General features: G+C 50.4%; 2 protein-coding genes across 7 annotated transcripts in view; one reads left to right on the top strand and one right to left on the bottom strand.

Moving 5' to 3' along the window:
* Window positions 1-247: 247 nt before the first annotated feature.
* Window positions 248-2,225, top strand: YDJC (YdjC chitooligosaccharide deacetylase homolog). Of its 6 annotated transcripts, none has more exons than XM_023197940.2 (5): window positions 248-473; window positions 616-722; window positions 917-1,016; window positions 1,121-1,315; window positions 1,542-2,225. In XM_023197940.2, the coding sequence occupies exons 1-5, from the start codon at window positions 310-312 to the stop codon at window positions 1,909-1,911; spliced, it is 936 nt and encodes a 311-aa protein (XP_023053708.1). In that variant the 5' UTR covers window positions 248-309; the 3' UTR covers window positions 1,912-2,225. The 6 variants fall into 6 exon arrangements, with proteins under 6 accessions (XP_023053708.1, XP_023053705.1, XP_023053706.1 ...); XM_023197937.2 differs by having other exon boundaries at window positions 616-781; window positions 1,138-1,315; XM_023197938.2 differs by having other exon boundaries at window positions 563-722; window positions 1,138-1,315.
* A 4,294-nt stretch (window positions 2,226-6,519) lies between these two features.
* UBE2L3 (ubiquitin conjugating enzyme E2 L3) overlaps window positions 6,520-26,105 on the bottom strand; it is a 64,473-nt gene continuing 44,887 nt past the window's right edge. Inside the window, 2 exon segments of the mRNA XM_023197943.2 lie at window positions 6,520-9,001; window positions 17,901-18,087. Of these exon segments, the coding sequence (XP_023053711.2) occupies window positions 8,847-9,001; window positions 17,901-18,087 (342 nt within the window). The 3' untranslated portion in view covers window positions 6,520-8,846.

The raw sequence follows: 26,105 nt of genomic DNA, 5'->3' as shown, positions 1-26,105 counted from the left end.
CCAGAGTGTTGGGATTACAGGCGTAAGCCACTGCGCCCGACTTCCTTTTGGTATTTTTCATGTTAAATATCACTTTTGCAGTCAAGGAAAGTTGCGCGTTGCAATGAATCCAGCACTGGTCTGGTTAGCGCGGGAGCAGTTGCCGGGTCCTTGCAGGGGCACGCCGAACCGCTAGGTGGCGAGAACAAAGGCGAAGCGCAGCCGCACCTGGGAGTGTGCGTCGGGGCGGGGCCGGGGCAGCGTCCGGGGGCGGGGCCTGGGCCGTCCGGCCCACTCCCCTGGGAGCGCGAGCGGTGGGCCCAGGCGGACATGTCCCGCCCTCGCGTGCGCCTGGTGGTCACCGCGGACGACTTTGGTTATTGCCCGCGACGCGATGAGGGCATCGTGGAGGCCTTTCTGGCCGGGGCCGTGACCAGCGTGTCCCTGCTGGTCAACGGTGCGGCCACGGAGAGCGCGGCGGAGCTGGCCCGCAGGTGAGGGGAGGGCCCCTAGCAGGGCGGCGATCGGCTTGGGGCGCGCTGCTCCGCGGCCGCCAGTGCTCCAGCTCGCGCTCCGCCCTCAGGCACAGCATCCCCACGGGCCTCCACGCCAACCTGTCCGAGGGCCGCCCCGTAGGTCCGGCCCGCCGTGGCGCCTCGTCGCTGCTCGGCCCCGAAGGCTTCTTCCTTGGCAAGATGGGATTCCGGGAGGCGGTGGCGGCCGGAGACGTGGATTTGCCTCAGGTGCGGAGCCGCAGCTGCAGGAGGATGCTCGCGAGGACCCCCAGAGCTCCGCCCGGAGGGTACTGTGAGGCCATTAGGAGGTGGCGGTGGATGACTTCTTCATTCAAACACTGGAGCGGTCACACGGAAGCACGAGGAGGGTATCCTCGGCAGCTACTCCCGGTTGCTCAAGGTGTCTCTCGCTCGCCCTCTAGGTGCGGGAGGAGCTCGAGGCCCAACTAAGCTGCTTCCGGGAGCTGCTAGGCAGGGCCCCCACGCACGTGGACGGCCACCAGCACGTGCACGTTCTCCCAGGTGCGTGGTTGGTGATCCCAGCTTGGAGGGCGTTTACTCCCAGGTGGGGCTGGGGAAGTAGGGGAAGTTCGATGCCCCCAGGTGAAGGGACGTGCTCCTCCTAGACCCGCTCCGCCCGCAGGCGTGTGCCAGGTGTTCGCGGAGGCGCTGCAGGCCTATGGGGTGCGCTTTACGCGACTGCCGCTGGAGCGCGGTGTGGGTGGCTGCACTTGGCTGGAGGCCCCCGCGCGCGCCTTCGCCTGCGCCGTGGAGCGCGACGCCCGGGCCGCCGTGGGCCCCTTCTCCCGCCACGGCCTGCGGTGAGGCTTCCCGCCCTGTCTCCTACCATAGCTGCCCCAGTCCCTCCGCACTGACTATTCACCTGGCTAGCTGTGTCCGTTTCTCAGCCCAGAAGCGAGTCTGGCGTCGACCGCTGCCGCCACCCCAGTTCCCCCCTCCCGCCCCCTGTCCCTACCCCACCCCACCCCACCCCACCCCACCCCTGGCCATGGCCCGGCCCCGCGGCTGATGCCCCACCCACCACAGGTGGACAGACGCCTTCGTGGGCCTGAGCACTTGCGGCCGGCACATGTCCGCTCACCGCGTGTCCGGGGCCCTGGCGCGGGTCCTGGAAGGTACCCTAGCGGGCCACACCCTGACAGCCGAGCTGATGGTGCACCCCGGCTACCCCAGTGTGCCTCCCACCGGCGGCTGCGGTGAAGGCCCTGACGCTTTCTCTTGCTCTTGGGAGCGGCTGCATGAGCTGCGCGTGCTCACCGCGCCCATGCTGCGGACCCGGCTTGCCCAGGATGGCGTGCAGCTTTGCGCCCTCGACGACCTCGACTCCAAGAGGCCAGGGGAGGAGGTCCCCCGTGAGGCCACTCTGGAACCCTTCCTGGAACCCTCCCTACTCTGACCCGCTACCGACAACCAAGCACTAATCCCCTTACTACCAAGCAAGGGGAGCCAGGATTTAGTCCTGGCCCAACCCAGAACCGGTCCCTGGAGCAGGGTCTGTTGACTTCTCTGGGTAGGACACTGCCACGTCTGGGCCCATGTCCTCATGGCTCCAAATGGCATCTAGAGTTTGAGCAGCCTTCTTGGCTGCAGGCAGGCCCATCCTGTGGCAGCGGGCCAGAGCATTTGGTGCCCCTCCATGCTGCAGTGCAAACACCTTCACCACTGGGGCAGTAGATGGCTATATTAATAAAATAACGTGTGTCTTTCAAACTTGGGTGGTTTATTAGCTCTGCCCAGGAGACCCTCACAGAAACAAGCAGGGACAAAGAGCAGCTCCCTCTTGGCTCAAACCACTCCAGGAAATGGCCCATTCTCCATTCTGCTTTTGTTCATTTGTTCATGCTGTGGTTTTCTTTATTCCTTTTTAGGGGGTGGGAGTGGGAGAAGACTGTCCCCACCAGGCTGCTTTTGAAGAGGCATAATACTGTAATCTCAGTATTGATTTTTAGAAGTCACCTATAGGCCGAGTGCAGTGGCTCACACCTGTAATCTCAGCACTTTGGGAGGCCGAGGCGGGTGGATCACCTGGGGTCAGGAGTTTGAGACCAGTCTGACCAACATGGAGAAACCCCATCTCTACTAAAAATACAAAATTAGCTGGGCGTTGGTGGTGCATGCCTATAATCCCAGCTACTCAGGAGGCTGAGGCAGGAGAATTGCTTGAACCCGGGAGGCGGAGGTTGTGGTGAGCCGAGATTGCGCCATTGCACTCCAGCCTGGGCAACAAGAGTGAAATTCCGTCTCAAAAAAAAGAAAAAAAGGGGCCGGGCGCGGTGGCTCAAGCCTGTAATCCCAGCACTTTGGGAGGCCAAGACGGGCGGATCACGAGATCAGGAGATTGAGACCATCCTGGTTAACACGGTGAAACCCCGTCTCTACTAAAAAATACAAAAAACTAGCTGGGCGAGGTGGCGGGCGCCTGTAGTCCCAGCTACTCGGGAGCCTGAGGCAGGAGAATGGCGTGAACCCGGGAAGTGGAGCTTGCAGTGAGCTGAGAAAAAAAAAAAAAGAAAAAAGTAATCTGTTTAGATGTAAGCCATTCTAGGGGATAGGCGTAAGGAGACCCTGCAACCCCGTGGGAATACATTTAAATTTTTCTAGGAGGAGCAGTCTTCCCAGGAAATGGGATACCGAGGCTCCTAACTTGACCTGGCAATGTAGGGATGCCCTGTGGACTGGGGCCCCATGTGGCTTAGGCGAAAGCTCCTGAGGTGCAGGAGCAGATGGGGAAGGCAGTGGGAGTCCTCTGGAGCACAGAGTCCTGCCCCACTCCAGAGGATGGAAAGGCAGATGGAGTACCATGTGGTTCTTATCTCATTTCATGAAATAGCATCTATGAGGCAGGCACCGATCTCCTCATTTTACAGGGGTAGAGGCAGGAGTGGCAGAACAGGGCTTTGAAATTACTCATTCATTTATTTAATGTGCAACAGGCCCTAGCCTGGGCCAAACATGGAATCAGTGGCCAAGAGAGCTCTCACCCAGCCTAGGCAGCTTAGAGGGACGTGTGGCTTTCTGAAGGTTGAGTGTGGGATGTCTCTCCGCCTTCCTGCTTCTACCCACCCATGCCCCATCCCCTTGACTGCGGCTTCAGTCCCTTTTTCTGGCTCCACACTCGTCTTCCATCTTGACCTTCACTAGACTTGGAGTCTCCCATCCACAGCCCTTTTCCTGCTTTCTTGCACCCATGCTTGTGAGCTGGAATCACTGTACGGTGGCTCCTCCTGCTGCCTAGCCTCCATCTCCTCGCCTCAGCCTAATGAGATCTGGCCACACTCCTGCAAGCTGCTGGCTGGGGCTGGGAGAGGGGTGGCCTGAAGTTAGCCGGAGGCACAGACGCAGCTCCCTTGAGCTTCTGTTATGGAAGTGTTCTGAGAGGAGCAGGCAGCTGGTTGTGCAGCTCTAGGCTCAGCAGAGAGGTGTGGGTGGGCAGGAGAGATCTGGGTGTCTGCACAGATGCTAGATGAGTGGCTACTGTCACCCAGGGAGGGAAGGAGGGATGAGCAAAGAGCCGACAGCAGCCCTGGGGACCATGGACCTTTTTTTTTAAAACAGTATCTCATCCTGTCACCCAGGCTGGAGTACAGTGGAACAATCACTGCAGTCCTCGACCTCCCCAGGCTCAGGTGATCATCCCACCTTAGCCTCCCGAGGAGCTGGGAACACAGGCATGTCTGGTTCATTTTTTATTTTTTGTAGAGATGGGATTTTGGCATGTTGCCCATGCTGGTCTCAAACTCCTGAGCTCAAGAGATCTGGTCGCCTTGGCCTTTCCTTAAGTGTTGGAATTACAGGCGTTAGCCACAGCGCCCTGCTGACCATGAGCATTTGAGTGAAGTGAAGTCAGGCACAGTGGCTCACACCTATCATCCCAGCGCTTTGGGAGGCTGAAGTGGGAGGATTACTTGAGCTCTGGAGTTCGAGACCAGCTTGGACAACACAGTAAGATCTCATTTCAGTTATTTAAAAAAGAAAAAATAATGGCTGGGCATAATGGCTCATGCCTGTAATCCCAGCACTTTGGGAGGCTGAGTCGGGAGGAAGGCTTGAGGCTAGCAGATCGAGACCAGACAGACTATGTAACATGCCAAAACCCTGTCTCTATAAAAACTACAAAAATTAGCCGGGTGTAGTGACACGAGCCTGTAGTTCTATGTACTCTGGAGGCAGAGATAGGAGGATCGATTGAGCCTGGGAAGTAGAGGCTGCAGGGAGCAGTGATCATGCCACTGCACTCTAGCCTGGGCGACAGAGTGAGCCCGGCTCAAAAAAAAGAGTGAAGTGAGGGGCCATAGACTCACAGGATAATCAGGCCCACCTGATTATAATGAGGCCCTCCTCACGAGGTCAAAGTGATAAGGACCTGTCAGGGTGGTGACTTGTGGCCCACGGGGGTTGTGGGGGCAGCAACAGGGGTGTGTCTTAGCCAAGTGGTTCACTGTTACCCACCCACTCAGCATTTGTGTCTGGAGGGTCCACTCTGTGCCAGGCCAGGGCTGGAGCTGAAATGGCCTGGTCTGCAAGGAGCTCCCAGTCTGGTACACACAAGGAGAGTCATCCAGCGACACAGGAAGATGTAGGAAAACCCGCGGCAATGTGTGGAGCCACAGGGGGGTTTCTGAACCTGGCCAGCACAGGGTGGGGAATGCTCTCTGGAAGTGACTTCCTTCCCAGGGCCTCAGTTATGGCCTCTGCACGGTGGTCCTTTCCACTCTGATCCTCTGAGGCCTCCAGGGTTCCCTAGGAACCGTCAGTGAACAAGAACACATTCCAATAATCTGGGAAATGGCCACTTACCAGGCATGGCCTGGGCCAAGCACTGCACTGCACTGCACTGGGAGCAATGGTACCCTCAGCTCCCCTCTGTTCCGGGTTGGTGCCTTTCCCCCGTGCCATACCCAGGAAGCAGGGAGAGGACGAAGAGCTGGGCAGGACAGGGTGGGAAATGCTGAGAGCAGCTCTGGCTTCTTTCAGGGCTGGGTTAGATGGCACCAAATCAAAGCAGCAGCAGCAAGGGGCAGCAGGTGACAGAAGTCAGGCTGCGGCAGGTACAGGAATGATGAAATGGATTATTTCAAGCTGAACAATTAATAGTGAACAAGGCCAAAACTGGTGGCTGGTGGCTGCAGGAAAGAAGTTTACAGAGGGACTTAAATTTTTGTTTCTGGCTTTGGGGAAGGGGGTAACTGTCTGTTTCTGGGCTCAGAGGGACCCTGTGGGAGGAAACGTGCCAAGTGGTGGAATGCAACAGGCTCTGTAGTCAGAATGTGAAAACAGGCCAGGGGTCTTGGTTGTCTTTAAAAGCAGGGATAAGGATGCCACACGGCTCTCCTGAGACTCAGAGGGTAAAGTGCTAGGTATGTTAAAGGCTAGTAAAATGACACCCCAGGAAGCTTCCTTCCCCAAGACCTGCAGATCCAGCTGACAGTGCAGGCCTAGTCTCAGCAGGTGTCAAATTCCAGGCAGGGAAGGCCTGGCCAAAAAAGTCCTGGGCCTGGCTGAGCCCTTGCTGAGTCAGCACCACTGCTGCAGCACCCCAGCAGCGGGCTATACTGGGGGACTCAAATAGTGTTTCTGGCTGGCACCATTCATGGACATGGTCCAGCTCCACCCTCAGGCACACCCTTATTTAAAATTCTGTGACCTCTTGGGACCCCAGGTTTGCCTCTTCAAAACACGGATCGTAACACTCCCAGGGGGCTCCAGGATGACTCCCACATGTAAGTGATGCACCCACACGTTAGTCCCTGTCCCCTCACAAGACACCCACGAGCGCCCTCTGCAGGCCCCGACTGTCTGGAGTCTGGCTTTCTCCTTGATTATACCTCATCTCCTTCCCTCTAGGGAGGCAGGAACACCTCTATGTACCTCTTTTGGAGAGGCTGGGAATGGAGAGAGAGATCAGAAGCCCCAGGACCTGGGCCCCAGCCAGCCCTCCCATCTCCAAGAGCACAGGCCCCTGGCACTGCCCGCTCCCAGGAAGGAAGAAACCCACACGACTAACCAGTGTCTGAGAGCATTTTTATTAAGGGCAGCAGAACGGGATCGCAGCATCTTAGAAAGCCTATTCTCTGCCGTGGTGGGGAGTAGGGAGCAGAGGGAAAGACCCGGCACACTTCAAGAAACCAGGCGGGTGTGAATTCCTGAGTGAGCTAGGGGCAGCAGTGGGTGGCTGCTCCACAGCTCGCCCCTCCTCCAGAGGACCCAGCTTTTTGGTTTTGGAGCAGCCAAGGCTGTTCGCCAGCTTGCTCAGAGCCTACCCTGAGGGCATGGCTGGTAGGAGCAAGTCACCCAGGCCCGAAGGAGAGACACCCACTGGCTCAAAAGCCAGGCCTCTGCTGACGGGGCCAACCCTGGGGTGCGAGTGCCAGGGCTGAGAGTCCCTGAGGGGCTGCTGGCACACAGGTATCCTCCCGTGGTGAGCAGAGCGCAGTGAGGGGGTGACAGGCAGGCAGAGCTACGTTGGCAGAAATATGAAGCAATGGGACAGTTTCCAAGAATGGCAACATTTCTGGATCCAGAGAAGCAACAAGAACAAATGGTGGCTTGTTTGGATAGTTTCTGACAGAATTTGGCATTTTATTACAAATTGGAGTGTGAGTGAAATAAAAATCATCATCATTTTTCTGCTAATGAAGAGACAGATATGGAAACGCCAGCCCGGTGCCCTTGCCATCCTGGGCACATGAGTCTCCAGAAACCTGCCTTGGCGTACCTAGGACAAAAGAAGCTGAGTTCACGTACACACCACAGGGGCCACGCGCCTGAATGATGTTAGGCTGCCTAACCTGCCCATCACTCCCCACTTCTGCACAGATCAGACCCCGGAAAGATCTAGAATTAAAATTAAAACAAAAAGCAAAGTTTAAGTCATCTTCTCCACAGGATCTAGTCCCCCTAAGAGCCAAGAAGGGAAGCCGTCAGTGGCAGAAGCGGGGTTGGTGACACACGGCATTTGGATCGTTGGCTTCCTTGGGGTGTCAGAGCGACACGGATTCTCTACTAGTTCGGAGACAATCCCATTTGCCTTGAAAAGACATTAATATTCAAATCTTTACAAGTTTATCTGATGATAAATTCTAAGGTCAATTTTTATTTCTACAAAAAGCAGTCAAAACAATATAAAACACATTGAAAGGATATTACTGAGTGAGCTTCAAGTGGAGCTTGACTCTGCAAAGGCTGTGAGTCCAAAGGGAGAGGAAGTCCGTCTTGTTCCCGGGCTGGGCCAGCTGCTCTGGAGGAAGGGGTCAGCAGGGGCCCAGGAGACCCCAGACTGGTGCTTTAAATAGCCGAGTCCTGCTAATTCCAATCCTACAAAGGGTCAAAGTGTGCCGAGGGAGGGCTGTGGCGGGGCTGCTGCACAGAGGAAGTGGAGAGCAAGCTCCGTGGCACGTTCAGATGAAACTCGGTGATAGATGAGCTGGGAATTTCAAACGGACATTCTGGCTGTAGCTTTGCCTGCAAGGACCAGCAGATCTTCTACAATGGCTGCAGGAAGAAGTGCCAACCTGGGACATCAGGAGCCTTTCTGGCGAGATTCATCACACACAGTGTGCACAGCATCCTCCTGACTAGCAGGCCCCCCATTTCGGGGCCACCACAGACCTGTGATTATAGGGTTTGTCTGCGCAAGCCAGGCCAGAGGTCAGTTACACACACTGACATCAGGGCTTGCCCAATTAACTGATGTTACTGTGGTAACATCAGCTGGAGATTCGCACAAGAACTGAGGAGAAGGACTGGAGGAGGGGTGTGGCTGTTTGTTTTTAAATTTTTTAAAAGGATGTTATAAACTGGAGTCAGGAGAATTTAAACCAACTCCTACACTGGGCAACAGTCCCACACGTGCTAAGAAAAGCCACCAGGACCACCAGGGCAGTCTCTTCTCCTTTGTGGAGGCGGGCTCCGGGTCTGGGGAAGTAAGTGAAAAATAAACTCGGTGCCAGAAAGTGGGAGTGGCAAGGGTAGTAGGGAAGAAAGGGAACCACAACCTTTTTTTTCCTTTTTTTTAAACATTATGGGCTAAATGCAATTTGAAGATTTTGGATAAAATTGGACAAGAAAAGAAACACCATTCTTTTGGAATAGATTGAAGCGTGATTTTTAAAACAAAGAGAGCAGAACTAGAACATCTTAAATTTTTAATCCTTTCTTTACAGGTTACCTAGACCACTTTTGATTAAGAAAACTGTAGAAAGTTAGTAACTGCCACAAGCGAACGCCAGGCGGTGGCACGTGTCAATTTCCACAGAGTCCTGCTTTGCGGGGTATCTGAATGCACTGCACGGGGCCTCTGCTCACACTTGCTGGAACCAATCGTGGCAGATTTTAGTCCACAGGTCGCTTTTCCCCATATTTCTTTGTAAACTCTTCAGCATTCTTACAGAATTTTTTACGGTCCTTAGAGTATTCTTCAGCTAGGTCAGCCCGAAGCGGGTGCTCGGGCTGGGGGTCATTCACCAGTGCTATGAGGGACTGGATTACTGCCAAGAGAAGGACAAGGCATGGGGGGTTAACACAGTCTCAGAAATGGCACAGGCAAGAGGCAGCTAATCCCGGGAACAAAACTCTGGCTTTACCACTGGTTTATCGCTAATGTGCTTTTAAGCCAAAGCAGCCTATCTATCCAAAATTCTGACCACCAGAAAACTCATCTTTCCTCTGTGATTAGGAGACATTGATGGACAACAAATAGCTAACACTACGGTGCATAATTGTTCACAGTGATGTGCTTCCGCCTCCAGGAAGCCTTCCTGACCTGACACCTGGGGAGGTCTTAGCCCTCAGTCACTCCCAGCCCTTTTTTCTTGGCAGGGCGTTGGGGAGGAGGGACAGGGTCTCATTCTGTCACCCAGGCTGGAGTGCACTGGCACCATCTTGGCTCACTGCAGCGTCAACCTCCTAGGTTGACCTCAAGCAATCCTCCAGCCTCAGTCCCCCAAGTAGCTGGGACTACAGTCGCGCACTACCATGCCTGGCTAATCCAGTCCTCTTGTGTGCTCTGGAGATAGGAGGCCTAGCATTGAACTGCTCACTCTCACACATGCACACAGGGTCACTTTCTTCAGGGCAGGACCGAGTAGAACTTCCCTGCATCAGCCCAGCACCCAGCACCATGCTCGGCTCAGGGAAGTTTTGGTTAAGGTGACTGAGTGGGCACTAGAAAGAAGGGTATGTGGCAGCACTGCACTTATCAATGCGCAACGACCCAACTCTGGAAGACCCTTAGGAGTTTCTGCACCCTCCAGAAAGGATTATTGGGGCCAGCCAATGGGAAGCTGACAACCGCCATCGCATCACACTGTCAAGACCACAGGCAGATGTCACACTGATGGCTCTGATGGGTGCCACAGTACTCCCCCTAGGTGCCATAGCCCAGATGTGCCCCAGGGTGGAAGGATAGTGGGGAATCAGAAGCAGCTGCTACCCACACCTCCTCACATACGTTGCCACAGCTGACCCCAACCCTGTCAGGATCAGCACCCTCAGAATGTTTCTTCCCATTGTAAAATGGTGCCCCTCTTCTCCGAACTGCTAATGCCACAGTTCCCTTATTGAGGGCTCATATCGTTCACTCAGCATTACAAGAAATGGATTAAAATGCTGATGCTAGCCAGGCAGATCACCTGCGGTTAGGAGCTCAAGACCAGCCTGGCCAACTGAAACTCCGTCTCTACTAAAAATACAAAAAATTAGCCAGGCATGGTGGCCCATGTCTGTAGTCCCTGATACTCGGGAGGCTGAGGCAGGAGAATCGTCTGAACCCAGGAGATCGCGGTTGCAGTGAGCCGAGATCGTGCCACTGCACTCTAGCTTGGGTGACAGAGCAAGACTCTATCTCAAAAATAAATAAATAATAAATAAATAAATAAAACAAAATGCTGATGCTGGCTGAGTTATATGCAAGGGCACAATCATTCAACAGCACACAGTGAGGGCCACAGCACAAAGTACTCCTGGCCTGGTGTCCAAAGCCCACCTGCCTAACCTCTGCTTCTTACCATGCAGAGAAGGGGAAAGAGAGGGCTCCTGTGACCACAGCGGGTAGAGATGAAGCAGTGGGGCAGAGGTGAGGAGGGCATGGCGCATGCAAGGCTGACAGGTTCCACGTTTGTTGGGGCTGGGGGATGGTTGGGCAAGGAGGGTGGACTGTCAACAGCAAGTGGGGGCAAGGGGCCTGGAAAGCTCTCTGCAGGCCAGGAAAGCTCTCTGTGGCCTCTAATTCAGTCTCCAAGCCTCCTCAGGGGTAGATGGTATCACCTCCCGGTACAAGCCACCTGTACCTCTAGAGGCAGCAGGCCCTGGAGGTATATTTTGATTTAATAAACATTTATTTAATTAATAAACGAAGCCCACCCTTGGCTCACTGGCCACAGTGTATTCAGTGCACACCACCCTCCGTGTGAGACTGCTCCCTTTTCCTGGCTGTTCTTGACTTCAGGGTTGGAAACTGAACCACAGTCACCTAAGAGCACAAACAGGTGGCTCCCTTTCTTTTCCCACGATTAGAAATGGCTCTGTAACAGGAGAATTACCACTGTATTAGCATTTTAGAAACCCTGCTGGGCTAAGGACAGGGTGAGTACTTTGTTAGGGGCATGATCAGGAGTTTTCACCTCACTCTCTGATATGAATACTTAGGCTCTCTACTTCTCACTATCATCACCTTGGTAACTAATGCAGAGGTTGGTGGCTCATACCTGTATTCCCAGCACTTTGGGAGGCCAAGGAGGAAGGATCACTTGAGGCCAGGAGTTTGAGACCAGCCTGGGCAACATAGCAAGACCTGGCCTCTACAAAATTAAAAAATAAAATTAGCTGGGCATGGTGGTGCATGTCTATACTCCCAGCTCCTTGGGAGGCTGAGGTGGGATGATTGCTTGAGCCCGCAATATTGAGGCTGTAGTGAGCTGTGATTGTGCAACTATACTCAGCCTGAGCAAGAGCGAGACCCTATAGCAAAAAAATAAATAAATAAAAATTAAAAATAAAAGACCTATTTCTCAAAAGATGCCATTTGTCTATTTCATTATTTTCTAAAGTTTCACTTTCACTAATTTGATCAAGTCTTAACTTTTTTTTTTTTTAAATTGAGAAGCAGAGATGGAGTCTCCCTCTGTCGCCCAGGCTGGAGTGCAGACACTCTCAACTCACTGCTACCTCCCCCTTCCGGGTTCAAGTGATTCTCCTGCCTCAGCCTCCCAAGTAGCTGGGACTACAGGCATCCACCACCATACCTGGCTAATTTTTTGTATTTTTAATAAAGATGGGGTTTCACTGTGTTACCCAGGATGGTCTTGATCTGCCTGCCTCGTCCTCCCAAAGCACTGGGATTACAGGCATGAGCCACCATGCCCAGCCTCAAGTCTGAATATTTTTAAATTTACTTAATAGTTCTGGTAAGTATTTCATTCTTTCTCTGTTCCTTTGGGTGCATTTCTGGTTCCTTAGCTAAACTATAATAAACTTCAGCTGAGCTGAACTTGTTTTGCTAATAAGAACACTGACAGATATGTCCGCTTTACAAACTACAACTGTGGCCCTATATCAACATTTTTCATATACAGCACAGCACATTAAATTGTATTTTATAAACCATCCAGCCCTGGGTTCTTGGTCTCTTCTGTAACCCAAATGCTCCTCAGAAGTATTTTTTCTTCTGCAAAATGTAGGGGCTTAAAAACATACAACAGGCCGGGCGCAGCAGCTCACACTTGTAATCCTAGCACTTTGGAAAGCCGAAATGGGCAGACTGCCTGAGCTCAGGAGTTCAAGACCAGCCTGGGCAATAAGGTGAAATCTTGTCTCTACCAAAATACAAAAAACTAGCCAGGCATAATGGCATGCGCCTGTAGTCCCAGCTACTCAGGAGGCTGAGGGAGGAGAACTGCTCGAATCCAGGAGGCGGAGATTGCAATGAGCCGAGATTATGCCACTGCACTCCATCCTGGGTGACAAAGTGAGACTCCACCCCTGCCACCAAAAAACAAACAAACAAACGAACAAACAAACAAACAAAAAACAACCCACACAACAAATTAGCCAATTTTACCTTTTACTCTCACTATATTATCATTAGAGAATAAAGCCTATATTTCCTTCCTTTTGTTCTTAATAGACAGTTTCTCTGCAATACCAGATGTAAGCAATATTTGTGATTTCCCCTCCTTTTCACAAAAATCCAGGGAGCTTCATTCTCAAAGAATAAATGTCAATGTACATTCCCTACCCAAGAAGATACGCAATGCCTTTCATGAAATGTGCAAAAAAAAAAAATAAGTTTTTTTTTTGCCTCCCAAGTAGCTGGGATTACAGGCACCTGTCACCATACCCGGCTTTTTTTCTTTTTTTTTTTTTTGAGACCGAGTCTCACTCCATCACCCAGGCTGGAGCACAGTAGTGTGATCTCAGCTCACTGCAACATCCACCTCCTGGGTTCAAGTGATTCTCCTGCCTCAGCCTCCCGAGTAGCTGGGACTACAGGTGCACGCCACCACGCCCAACTAATTTATTTTGTATTTTTAGTAGAGACGGGGTTTCACCACGTTGGCCAGGATGGTCTGGATCTCTTCACCTTGTGATCCACCCACCTCGGCCTCCCAAAGTGCTGGGATTACAGGTGTGACCCACTGCGCCCAGCCTGGAACATTTTCATCACCCCAAAAAGAAAACCCACTCTCAGTGGTCACTTCCTATTCTCCTCCTCCTAGACCCTGACAATCACTAATCTACTTTGTCTCAATGGATCCACCCTAGTCTGAGCATCCCATATACAGCTGAATTTTATCTGTAGTGTTTGTGTTCTATAAACTTGCCATGAACATTGAATTAATGACATTGAATCATTGCTCCTAAGGGGAACAGAGGTTTAGGTTCAAACAAGCTTCTGCTCACATTTTTGCCAACTGATTAATATATAACTTTGTTTTGTGTGTGCTTAAAGACACCTTATTTAATAGGTAATATTGACTCAACAGCACTATAACCCATGCCCAAATGAAGCTTATCTCACACATGTATTTTCTCCAAAAGGCATATCATGACCTTCCTGTGCTCAGGAATGCCAGACAGCACTTCAGCACCACATTTGGGGCCAAAGCAAAATCACCTACAAAAAGCACAAAATCCAGGAAGTGTGGCATTAGAGAGCCCACTTGCTTCAGTTGAGAGCTGAAATAAGAAGGCAGGGCATTCTTATGCCAGCTGAGGTTGTGTGGTTCAACCACACAACCTCAGCTGGAACACGTGCACGGGGTACTTCAAATTTTTTGCTGCTCTGCACATGCTCACGTCTGTGATAGACCAGAAGTGCTGAGAATATTGATTCTGGGGCTACAAAAAACTTTAGTGAGTAGGCAAATTCACAAACACAGACTCTATGAACGATGAGGCTCAACCACAAATGGAATCATACAATATGTGGCCTTCCATGGATGGTTCTTTCATTTAGCATATTTTCAAGGTTTATGTACCGTAAGACAGTGCTTCATTGCTTTTTTATGGCTAAATAATATTTCATTGTAGAGATACACTACTTTTTTGTTGTTGTTTGGTTTTGAGACGGAGTTTGGCTCTTGTTGCCCAGGCTGGAGTGCAGTGGCACAATCTTGGCTCACTGCAACCTCCGCCTCCCAGGTTCAAGCGATTCTCCTGCTTTAGCCTCCCAAGTAGCTAGGATGACAGACGCCCACCACAATGCCCAGCTAATTTTTTGTATTTTTAGTAGAGACAGGGTTTCACCATGTTGGCCAGGCTGGTCTTGAACTCCTGACCTCAGGTGATCCGCCCACCTCAGCCTCCCAAAGTGCTGGGATTACAGGCCTGAGCCACCGCTCCCGGCTCACATTTTGTTTATTCACTCACCAACTGATGGACATTTGGGTTCTTTCCACTTCCTGTCCATTGTGAATAATGGTGCTATGAACATCTGTGTACAAGTTTTTACCAAGCATATGTTTTCACTTCTCTTGGGTAGATATAGCTAAGAGTGGAATTGCTGGGTCATATGAGCATCTTTTCATATTACTATTTCTTCCATTATGCTTACTTTTCTGTACTTGTAGATGGCTAAAGTTAGTTAGAGGCTGTGAATTGAGGAGGTCAAAGAACTTCAAGGCTGGATCTGGGAGAAGCCATAATTGGGAATGCCGAAGTTTCTAAGGACAAGGGCAGGAGACAAAAATCACGAGCAGGTGCTCTGGGGACAAAGGAAGAGCACTGGAAGATTACAGCAGGAGGGTGGCACAAGTGGCTTTCTCTTTCTTTCCTTTCTTTTTTTTTTTTTGGTACAGACAGGGTTTCACCGTGTTGCTCAGGCTGGTCTCAAACTCCTTGGCTCAAGCAATCTGCCTGCATCAGTCTCCCAAAATGCTGGGATTACAGGCATGAGGCACTGTGCCCGGCCTCAAGTGGCACTTTCACTTCCCATATTTAGGAAGCAAATGAAGGAATGGTGAAGCATCTGAAAGGGCCGGGTTTGCAGGACAGTGGCAGCTCAACAGCAGTCAGGAAATAGCACCAGAAAAACAGGGACACCCAACATATGAAGAATCAGGCAGGTGGGAGAAGGAATGGCATGTCCAGAAGAGCTGCCATTTGGGAAAAGCAGGCCCACGTGGGTCTGAGGAGGCAGCAAGGGGACTCAGCATCCTTGCCCGCCTGTCCCACCTCTGCCATCATGTCTCCCATCCTGCATGCTCCTCCCATCAAGAGCTGAAGTCTATTTTCCCTCTCATTAAATCTGGACTTGCCTGACCAAAGAATCTGCAGAAGCGACACTGTACCAGTTCTGTGCCTTCACCCTGGAACCCTGACACCACCATGCTATGAAGGGGTTCAATCTAACCTTGTGGAAAATAAGAGAACACAAAGAGAACCAAAGTGCCTTAGCTAATGCCATTTCCACACACGTGCACGATGTGGAAGATGCCTACCAGCACTTCCCAGCCAAGTTGAGCTCTCAGCTCAATACAGCTGCATGAGTGACCCCAGGAACGAATGGTCAGCTGTAGAACCATGCAGCTGAGCCCAGCCAACCTCCAGAGTAAAAACTAATAAACTGGTGTTACTTTAAGCCACAGAGTTTTGATAGGAGTTATAATGCAGTAATAGATAACAAACATGGGAATGTGGCCATCAAGTGCCAGGAACATTCTTGATGCATGTGAGGATGAATCAACGCCATGCCACAAACAATCTACATAATAATGTTCTAGGAAGGAATCCTCAACTGTCCCAAATTACAAAACAGCAATTCTGGCTCTGTCCATTGTGGCACACAGAAAAGCTCCTGTACCAAAATTTTTACCTTAAAAATCCCAAGTCAACAGTACTTTTTACAAAAAAATTAAAAGCTGCCCCTGAGTTACTTGGCTCTTTAGGGGGAAAGAAAAAAAAAAAGCAGCCACAGTCTGAAAAAGCACAGCATTTTGGCAATGCACCTGGAGAGGAAGGTAAAAAGTGAATAATCCTGCCACGGCCTTCTACACAGCAGCCCCATGAGAGGCGGTAAAGCATGTGCATCCATCTCCTGAGAGCCTCCCTGGCCCTAGCCCCACCCTCTCAGTCTACAGGTAAGGGAGGAGTCCCAGAATTCTTTGTGGCCAGAACTTGAGGTGCAGGGCTTTCCCACGCAGCCTGGCCTAGAAGGACTGCCACTCCCCAGGCATGGTGGTTTAACAGACATGACTCAGCAAGGACTCCAGGAATTATTGAACACTCTTGATCAAATGCAGCTATAGGCTTTCAACAGTGCTAGAAATCTGTATAGAAAAAAACCAGGTCGGCCGGACGTGGTGGCTCATGCCTGTAATCCCAGCACTTTGGGAGGCTGAGGCCGGATGATCACCTAAGGTCAGGAGTTCAAGACCAGCCTGGCCAACATGATGAAACCCTGTCTGTACTACAAATACAAAAATTAGCCGGGCATGGTGGCGGGCGCCTGTAATCCCAGCTACTCGGGAGCCTCAGGCAGGAGAATCGCTTGAACCCAGGAGGCGGAGGTTGCAGTGAGCTGGGATAGCACCACTACACTCCAGCCTAGGTGACACTGTCTCAAAAAAAGACACAGGACACGACACGACATGACACGACAAGACCAGACCAGGCCATGTGCACTGAGAAGAACTGTGTCAAGCTTTTATAAACATCAACTTGTACACAAACAAGGACCAAGTCCACTAGAGAGTGTTCTGCCCTGACTGAATGTTTAGCACCCAATCCTTTTTTCTACTCAGTGTGGGAGTCTAATGGGCACCTTTCATGGTGATTATTTCCAACAAGTGAGGCTCGATTTTTCTTGTGAAAGGCTTTCCACGCCACCTTCCAGGGCTTTTCTCAGTCACTGAAACACAGGACCTCCTCAATCCCTGCGCAGGTCAAAAGTTCAGCTGAGTTATTCCCACGGGACTGGTGGGACCTCAGCCATACTTTGCGTGCACCTGGCAAGGCAGGAGTTCTCTGCACTCTGTCGGAGCTGGCATCAGAAAGGACCCATGAGCCGCCACCCCAGAGCAGCACCCCCCAAAGAAACCTTTTCACTTGCAGCCTCTCAGGTGCCAGCTTCACCCACTCTAATCTAAACAGACTTTAGACTAAAAGAAAGCTACCACAATATGAGATGAGGGCTTCCGAAGAAAGTCTGGAATTAAATGAAAACTAGACACAGTCCATAACAAACTCTAGTCCCTTCTAGGGGACAAAAGTGAGGACAACCACAATACTGACTCGAATGCTCTTCCCAGAAGAATGAGCATGTCTATGTTCACATAGCCACACACAGACACATGCACCACGCACAGCCACATCCAACTCCAGGGAATCCCAGGCCCACTAAAGCCAACCATGTGCCTTCATCTGGGAATACTGCCCTTACATCTGCCTCTGTCCCTCTGCTCACATCACCCCTTGAATCACTAGGCTCTAGCTCACCCCCTTCCTATAGCCTGGAAGGCCCTCTCCAACCTCCTTTCCTCCTTGGAGTCTGAGTTCAGGCACTAACTACTGCGAGAGGCCACCTTAAATCCCATTCTCCCTTCCCCTTGTAGGCAGCCCCACAGTCCTTCATCCCTTCCAGAAACCAGGGCCTGAACCCCTCTGCACCGGCAGCAAGCCGCTGGGCTTGTCTGTCCATGTGTGTTCCCATTGTGGACAGCAGCCCAGGGTTGAGCACTGGAAGGGCCTCCTCAATCCCTGTACAGGTCAAAAGTTCAGCTGAGATGAGCCATACCCACAAGGCCTGACAGGACTTCAGCTACACTTTGCATGTACCTGGTAAGGCAGGAAAGATTCTCTGGATTCTGTCTGATCTGGTATCAGAGACTCCCACCCCAGAGCAGCACCCCCAAAGACCCCCTCCAAGGAAGACACAGGCACATGTCTTACCTTGGTCGGTTTTGGTTGCTGGCTTCCAGTTTTCAGCGCTAATTACTGGCAGACAGACCTGCCCCTTTTCGTCGATGTTCGGGTGATAGATCTTTGTTTTAAATGTGATCTTCGGTGGTTTGAATGGGTACTCTGCTGGAAAGTTGATTTCGATTCTGAAGGCCCCCTTATCATATGGAGGGTTGTCCTGGAAGGAATGAGAGATCAAAATGAACACATCATGGTTCATAAACCTATGGCCAAGACAGTAATGTTTCAACTATTTATCTGAAAAATCAATTTATTTCAAGGGATTCAAGTATCAACTGAAACCCTGCCACCTTCAGGACAACCCAGCCACCCATTAGTATTTCTAGAGCAAGGTATCTGCTAAACTGAGAAAAGGCTTGAGACTGATGTCCTGGTCTCTTTATATTTTTTTAAAAAACAGACTTTACTTTTTAGAACACTTTTAGGTATACAGCAAAACTGAGAGGAAAGGACAGAGTTCCTATATAGCCCCTGCCCCTAAATACACACAGCCTTCCCCACTATCAGCATCTCTCGCCGGAGGGGCAAATTTGTTACCATCAATGAACCTTTTACCTTAACACATCATGACCTCTCAGATTCCCTAGTTTATGTTAGGGCTCACACTTGGTGTTGCATATTCTATAGGTTTTATGTGGTTATCAGACAAGCTGGAATCATGCAATATGTAGCTGCTATGTCTGAATGTATCTCCCCAAAAATCTTATGTTGAAATCTACACTTGATCTTAGCCAAAAGGCCGAGAAGCGATCTTCTTATGTTGAAATCTAATCACCGCCGGGCGCGGTGGCTCAAGCCTGTAATCCCAGCACTTTGGGAGGCCGAGACGGGTGGATCACGAGGTCAGGAGATCGAGACCATCCTGGTCTACACGGTGAAACCCCGTCTCTACTAAAAATACAAAAAACTAGCCGGGCGAGATGGCGGGCGCCTGTAGTCCCAGCTACTCGGGAGGCTGAGGCAGGAGAATGGCGTGAACCTGGGAGGCGGAGCTTGCAGTGAGCCGAGATCGGGCCACTGCACTCCAGCCTGGGCGACAGAGCGAGACTCTGTCTCAAAAAAAAAAAAAAAAAAAAAAAAAGAAATCTAATCACCAATGTGATGGTATTAGGAGTTGGGGCCACTGGGAAGTGATTAGGTCATGATGGGATTGGTGTCCTTATCAAAGAGGACCCCGAGAACTGCCTTGCCCTTTCCATCATACAAAGACACAGTGAGAAGGCACCATCTATAAATCACAAAGCAGGCCCTCAGTTGCCACTGAATCTGCTGGAGCCTCGATCTTCAGACTTCCCAGCCTCAATAACTGAGAAATAAATTTGTTGTTAGAAGCTATCTGTTCTTTTTATTTATTTATTTTGGGAGTCTGTTGCCCAGGCTGGAGTGCAGTGGCACAATCTCGGCTCACCACAACCTCCACCTCCTGGGTTCAAGCAATTCTCCTGCCTCAGCCTCCCAAGTAGCTGGGATTACAGGCACCCACCTCAATGCCCAGCTAATTTTTGTATCTTTAGTAGAGATGGGGTTTCACCATGTTGGCCAGGTTGGTCTTGAACTTCTGACCTCAAGTGATTTGCCAGCCTCGGACTCCCAAAGTGCAGGGTTTATAGGCATGAGCCACTGTGCCCAGCTGTTACTTGTTTTTCTCCCCTTCATACTTACTTACTTACTTATTTATTTATTTATTTTTTTATTTTTTAATTTTTTTTTGAGACGGAGTCTCGCTCTGTCGCCCAGGCTGGAGTGCAGTGGCCGGATCTCAGCTCACTGCAAGCTCCACCTCCCAGGTTTACGCCATTCTCCTGCCTCAGCCTCCCGAGTAGCTGGGACTACAGGCGCCCGCCACCTCGCCCAGCTAGTTTTTTGTATTTTTTAGTAGAGACGGGGTTTCACCATGTTAGCCAGGATGGTCTCGATCTCCTGACCTCGTGATCCACCCGTCTCGGCCTCCCAAAGTGCTGGGATTACAGGCTTGAGCCACTGCGCCCGGCCTACTTATTTATTTTTAACAGGGTCTTGCTCTGTTGCCCACTGGAGTATAGTGGCATGATCTTGGCTCATTGCAACCTTGACTTCACAGGCTCAAGCAATCCTCCCAGCTCAACCTCCCAAGTAGCTGAGACTACAGATAGGCACCACCAGGCCCAGCTAATTTTTTGTACTTTTGTAGAGACTGGGTTTTGCTATGTTGTTCAGGCTGGTCTCAAACTCCTGAGCTCAAGAGATCTGCCTGTCTCGGCCTCCCAAAGTGCTAGGATTATAGGTGTGAGCCACTGCACCCAGTCTCATTTCTTCTTAGTGTAATATCATTTGTCTAGATGTACTACAATTTATCCACTAACCCACTGAAGGACATCTGGGTTGCTTTCAAACCTTAGCAATTAATGAACAAAGCTGTTGTAAGCATCTGTGTGCAGGTTCTGTGTGGATACAAGTTTTCAATTCATTTGGCTAAATACTAAGGAATGTAATTGCAAGATTGAATGGTAAGAGGTATGTTTAGTTTTTGTAAGAAACTGCCAAACTGGGCCAGGAACAGTGACTCGTGTCTGTAATCCAAGCACTTTGGGAGGCCAGGGAGGGAGGATCACTTGAGGTCGGGAGTTCAAGACCAGTTTGTGCAACATAACAAGACCCCATCTCTACAAAAAATAAAATAAAAATAAAAATAAAACATATTAGCCTGGGCCAGGCTCAGTGGCTCACACCTGTAATCCCAGCACTTTGGGAGGCTAAGCTGGGTAGATCACTTGAGGTCAGGAGTTCAAGACCAGAATAGCCAACATGGTGAAACCCTGTCTCTACTAAAAATACAAAAAAATTAGCAGAGCGCAGTGGTGCCTGCCTGTAGTCCAGCTACTCAAGAGGCTGAGGTAGGAGAATCGCTGAAACCCTGGAGGCAGAGGTTGCAGTGAACTGAGATTGCGCCACTACACTCAAGCCTGGGTGACAGAGCGAGATTCCACCTCAAAAAATAATAATAAAATAAATACATTAGCCTGGCATGGTGGCATGTGCCTGTAGTCTCAGCTACTTGAGAGGTTAAGAAGGGTGGACTTCTTAGGCCCAGGAGTTTGAGAATGCAGTGAGCTGTGATCACGCTTCTGCACTCCATTTTGGGCAAGAGTGAGACTCAATTTCTTTGTTAAAAAGATTTTATGAATAAATAAATGAAAGAAACTGCCTAACTTGTCTTCCTAAGTGGCTACACCATTTTGCATTCCCACCAGCAAAGAGCGAGAGTTCCTGTTGCTCTATCTACAACCTCAGCAGCATTTGGCAGTGTTCTGGATTTTGGTCATTGTAAGAGGTGCACAGTATTATTTATTGTTGCTTTCGTATTACAGATTTTTCAGTGTTCTTTGTCCTTTCGACAGTCCTTTATCAGATAATGTTTTTGCAAATATCTCTTGATCTTCTCTGAAGATACAAGTAGAGTTGTACCAGAGGTAAGTTACAACCCAACCAGAATATAATGTGAGTACTAGAAGTCCAAATAACGGCCTTGATGCCAAATCCTGGCCAGTTCAATCTTCCCAGGGTGGAAGCAGTACTCAGCTCAATGGCTGGACCCTGGGGACCTGAGCTGATCACTCCACAGGTGATCACCAGGCAGGGCCAGCACCATGCTCCTTACCCCTGGAACCACCGGAAAACCACCTTTGGGGCCTGGACACTCTGATGTCCAGGAGCCTGAGAGATGACCCAGCAAAGAACCTTCTGGCCTCTCCCCAACCCTACCTATCTCTAGAACTGAGGAAGCCCTTCCCATTGTACTCTCTTTTCCCTCACCCAGGTCTGCCATGGCACACCTAACCCAAAGAAAACCAAGCTTCACAGAGGGCCCAAGAACAATCTTTTTTTTTTTTTTTTTTAGACGGAGTCTTGCTCTGTCACCCAGGCTGGAGTGCAGTGGCGCGATCTCAGCTCACTGCAACCTCCACCTCCCTGGTTCATGCAATTCTCCCGCCTCAGCCTCCTAAGTATCTGGGATTATAGGTACCCACTATCCTGCCCGACTAATTTTTTTTATTTTTATTTTTAGTAGAGATGGGATTTCCCCATGTTGGCCAGCCTGGTCTTGAACTCCTGACCTCAGGTGATCCACCCGCCTTGGCCTCCCAAAGTGTTGGGATTACAGGAGTGAATTTACTGCACCTGGCCCCAAGAACAATCTTGACAGCCCTACACCCCAGCCCCATGTCTTTAAGCCCTGGCCTAAGTAGGCACTCCAGTAAACAGAGCTCCTCTGCTGGGGAGCAAGGCTGGTTGCACCAGTTCTCCACATTCTCCTACCTTCAAGCCCTACCCTGGGAGGGAAGGCATGGAGCAAGGGCCTTAAAGGATGGATAAGATGACATAAGGCTGAGGAGTGGGACAGACCTCCCAAGCAGAGAGGACTAAAGCCTAGATGGCAGGGACTAGGAAGGAATAGCATAGAGTAAGACAGGAGGCTGCGGGCAGACAGTGGGGCCCCAGGGCTACTGAAGCCACGCATCCAGGTCTGAACCACTCCCGAGCAGCTGAAACCACTGTTAGCATATCCATCTGTGGGGAGTCACCCAGACTGGAGTGCAGAGGTGCAATCAAAGTTCACTGCAGTCTTGACTTGCCAGGCTCTAGCAATCCTCCCACCTTGGCCTCCCAAGTAGCTGGGACTACAGGCATATGCCACCACACTCAGCTAATTTTTTATTTCTTGTAGTGATGGGGTCTCACTATGTTGTCCAGGCTGGCCTCAAACTCCTGAGCTCAAGTGATCCTCCCGCCTCAGCCTCCCAAAGTGCTGGAGTGCTGCGATTATAGGAATGATGCACCATGCCCAGCCAGTTTTTAGTTTTCAAGAGGAGAATTAAATGGTAGTGGTGGGGGGGGAATAAGTAAACATCATTGTCATTTACACTGCTTGAGCCATGTAAAAATAGCTTTCCCTAGCTGGGTGTGGTGGCACACCTGTAGCACAAACTACTTAGGAGTCTGAGCCAGGAGAATCACTTGAACCTGGGAGGCAGAGGTTGCAGTGAGCCAAGATTGTGCCACTGCACTCCAGCCTGGGCAACAGAGTAAGACCCTGAGACAGACACACAGGCAGACACAGACACAGACACACACACACATGCTTTCCTGCATGAATTCTGGTTGGTGAAATCTGCTAAAGGTCTTCACTGATTGTCCAGGACTGACCAACCTCCCTTGTTCCCCACTGTGGGCCAGGTCCTATCTGAGGAGCTGGGGTCAAGCATGAACGAGGCCATCTGGCCCCAAGTTAGCAGGTCTAGCCTCAGGCTAAGCCTCTTCCTAGCTTAAAGAGTCTGAGAATGTTCCTGTACATCTGTAAAATGGGAGTAGCGGCAGCCTGCACCCAGAGTTCATGATGAGAGATAAGGACTATAAAGTCCTACATGCCTCACACATGGGCAAAGCTCGAGAGAAGCAGATTTGGCTGGGTGCAGTGGCTCATGCCTGTAATCCCGACACTTTGGGAGGCTGAGGCAGGAGGATCACAAGAGCCCAGGAGGTTGAGGCTGCAGTGAGCCATGATCGCACCTCTACACCCTAGCCTGGGTGACACAATGAGACCCTGTCTCAAAAAAGCCAAAAACAGACTGGGTGCAGTGACTCAGGCCTATAATCCTAGCACCCTGGGAGGCTGAGGTGGGCAGATCACTCGAGGTCGGAAGTTTGAGACAAGTCTGGCCAACATGTGAAACCCTGTCTCTATTAAAAATACAAAAATTAGCCAGGCATGGTGGCACATGCCTGTAATCCCAGCTACTTGGGAGGCTGAGGCAGAAGAATCACTTGAACCTGGGAGGTGGAGGTTGTGGTGAGCTGAGATTGCGCCACTGCACTCCAGTCTGGGCAACAAAGTGAAAATCCATCTCAAAAAAAAAAAAACAAGAAAAAAAAAAGAAACCCCGTCTCTACTAAAAAAAGGCTGAGGCGGGTGGATCCTGAGGTCGAGATCGAGACCATCCTGGCTAATACGGTGAAACCCCGCCTCTACTAAATATACAAAAAATTAGCCGGGAGTGGTGGCACGCACCTGTAATCCCATCTACTCAGGAGGCTGAGGCATGAGAACTGGTTGAACCCAGGAGGCACCAGCTGCAGTGAGCCAAGATTGCACCACTGCACTCCTGCCTAGGTGACAGAGCAAGGCGTTGTCTCAAAAAAAAAAAAAAAACGAAACAAAACAAAAACAAATCCTTTTGTAAAGACAGAATCTCACTTTGTTGCTAAAATTTTTTAAAAGTTAGCTGTGCATGCTGCTGGTGCACACCTGTAGCCCCAGCCACTCAGGAGGCTGAGGTAGGAGGACTGCTTGAGGCTGTAGTGTTAAGTTGTTAGTTCCAGCCTAGGCAACAGAGTGAGATCCTACCTCTTTTTTGTTCCAAAAGAGGAAGAAAAAAAAAGAAGCAGTTCTGTTGCTACGTGAGGCAGGCCAGGCCTCTCACCACCCAGGGAACTTGGTCAAACTCATCTGAACTTCTCTGGGCCTCTTTCCTAGTCTGGGGCTCTGCGGATGGTCAAAGGAGTGGCTCAGGTGTGCACAAGTCACACAAATTATGTGCCTGTCCCAGAGACTTTTGGTGAAAGAGGCGTGCAAAAATTAAAACATGAGATATACCTTCCGGGTAAAGGTCTAAAGCTCTACAAGTGAATTTCAACATTAGAGCTAAATTTGCCCTTTGGGAAGGCCGCTCAGAAATAATAAGGGATGTTAATGAAGAATCATGGTTTTGTTGTAAAAAATATAAATATCACACAACATTGCAGAAAATTTGCCTCCAACTTAAGCTGCAACATTTCAGTGTCAAATAAACCAAAGATTTCAGCATTATCTATTTATTTATTTATTTACAGATGGAGTCTTACTCTTTGCCCAAGCTGGAGTGCAATGGTGGGATCTCGGCTCACTGCAACCTCCGCCTCCCGGGTTCAAATGATTCTCCTGTCTCAGCCTCCCAAGTAGCTGGGATTATAGGGGCAGGCTGCCACACCCGGCTAATTTTTTGTAGTTTAGTAGAGACGGGGTTTTACCGTATTGCCCAGGCTGGTCTCAAACTCCTGAGCTCAGAAAATCCACCCATGTCAGCCTCCCAAAGTGCTAAAATTACAGGAGTGAGCCACCACGCCTGGCTAATTTCAGCATTATCTTCACTGAACATGACTAGTGTTTTTCCGTTATGCCTGCCTTTGTATGAATGTCTTGTGCTCCCTAAGCTCATACTGCTGTATTGAGGAAATCATTTGAGAAGTAAATTATTTCCTTATGATAATTTTACACACTCTGAACTAGTTCACAAACTGAAGCTCCAGCACTTTGGAAGGCCGGGGATCACCTGAGCCCAGGAGTTGGAGGCTGCAGTAAGCTATGATTGTACCACTGCACTCCAGCCTAGGCAAGAGTGAGACCCTGTTTCAAAAACCAAACAAACAAAAAGACACCTTTTCAATCCATGTCTAAATTCTAGGACAGACTTTGCAGACTTTTTATCCACTTGTCTTTTTTTTTTTTTTTTTTTGAGACAGAGTCTCCCTCTGTCACCTGGGCTGGAGTGCAGTGGCCAGTTCTCAGCTCACTGCAAGCTCCGCCTCCCGGGTTCACGCCATTCTCCTGCCTCAGCCTCCCAAGTAGCTGGGACTACAGGCGCCCGCCACCTCATCCGGCTAGTTTTTTTTGTATTTTTTAGTAGAGACGGGATTTCACCGTGTTAGCCAGGATGGTCTTGATCTCCTGACCTCGTGATCCGCCCGTCTCGGCCTCCCAAAGTGCTGGGATTACAGGCTTGAGCCACCGCGCCCGGCAACTTGTCTTTTTTTTTTGAGACAGAGTCTTGCTCTGTCACCCAGGCTAGAGTGCAGTTGTGCGATGTCAGCTCACCGCAAGCTCCGCCTCTCACGCCATTCTCCTGCCTCAGCCTCCCAAGTAGTTGGGACGACAGGCGCCCGCCACCACGCCCAGCTAATTTTTTGTATTTTTACTAGAGACGGGGTTTCACTATGTTAGCCAGGATGGTCTTGATCTCCTGACCTCGTGATCCGCCCGCCTCGGCCTCCCAAAGTGCTAGGAGTATAGGCGTGAGCCACCGCAACTGGCCCATCTGTCTTTTTTTTTTTTCTTTTTTGAGATGGAGTCTCGCTCTGTCACCCAGGCTGGAGTGCAGTGGC

This window comes from Piliocolobus tephrosceles, chromosome 19, assembly GCF_002776525.5.
Source record: "Piliocolobus tephrosceles isolate RC106 chromosome 19, ASM277652v3, whole genome shotgun sequence".
Classification (NCBI taxonomy): domain Eukaryota; kingdom Metazoa; phylum Chordata; class Mammalia; order Primates; family Cercopithecidae; genus Piliocolobus; species Piliocolobus tephrosceles.
The sequence above is the reverse complement of the archived record's forward strand: the minus strand, read 5'-3'. Positions and strand labels throughout refer to the sequence as shown.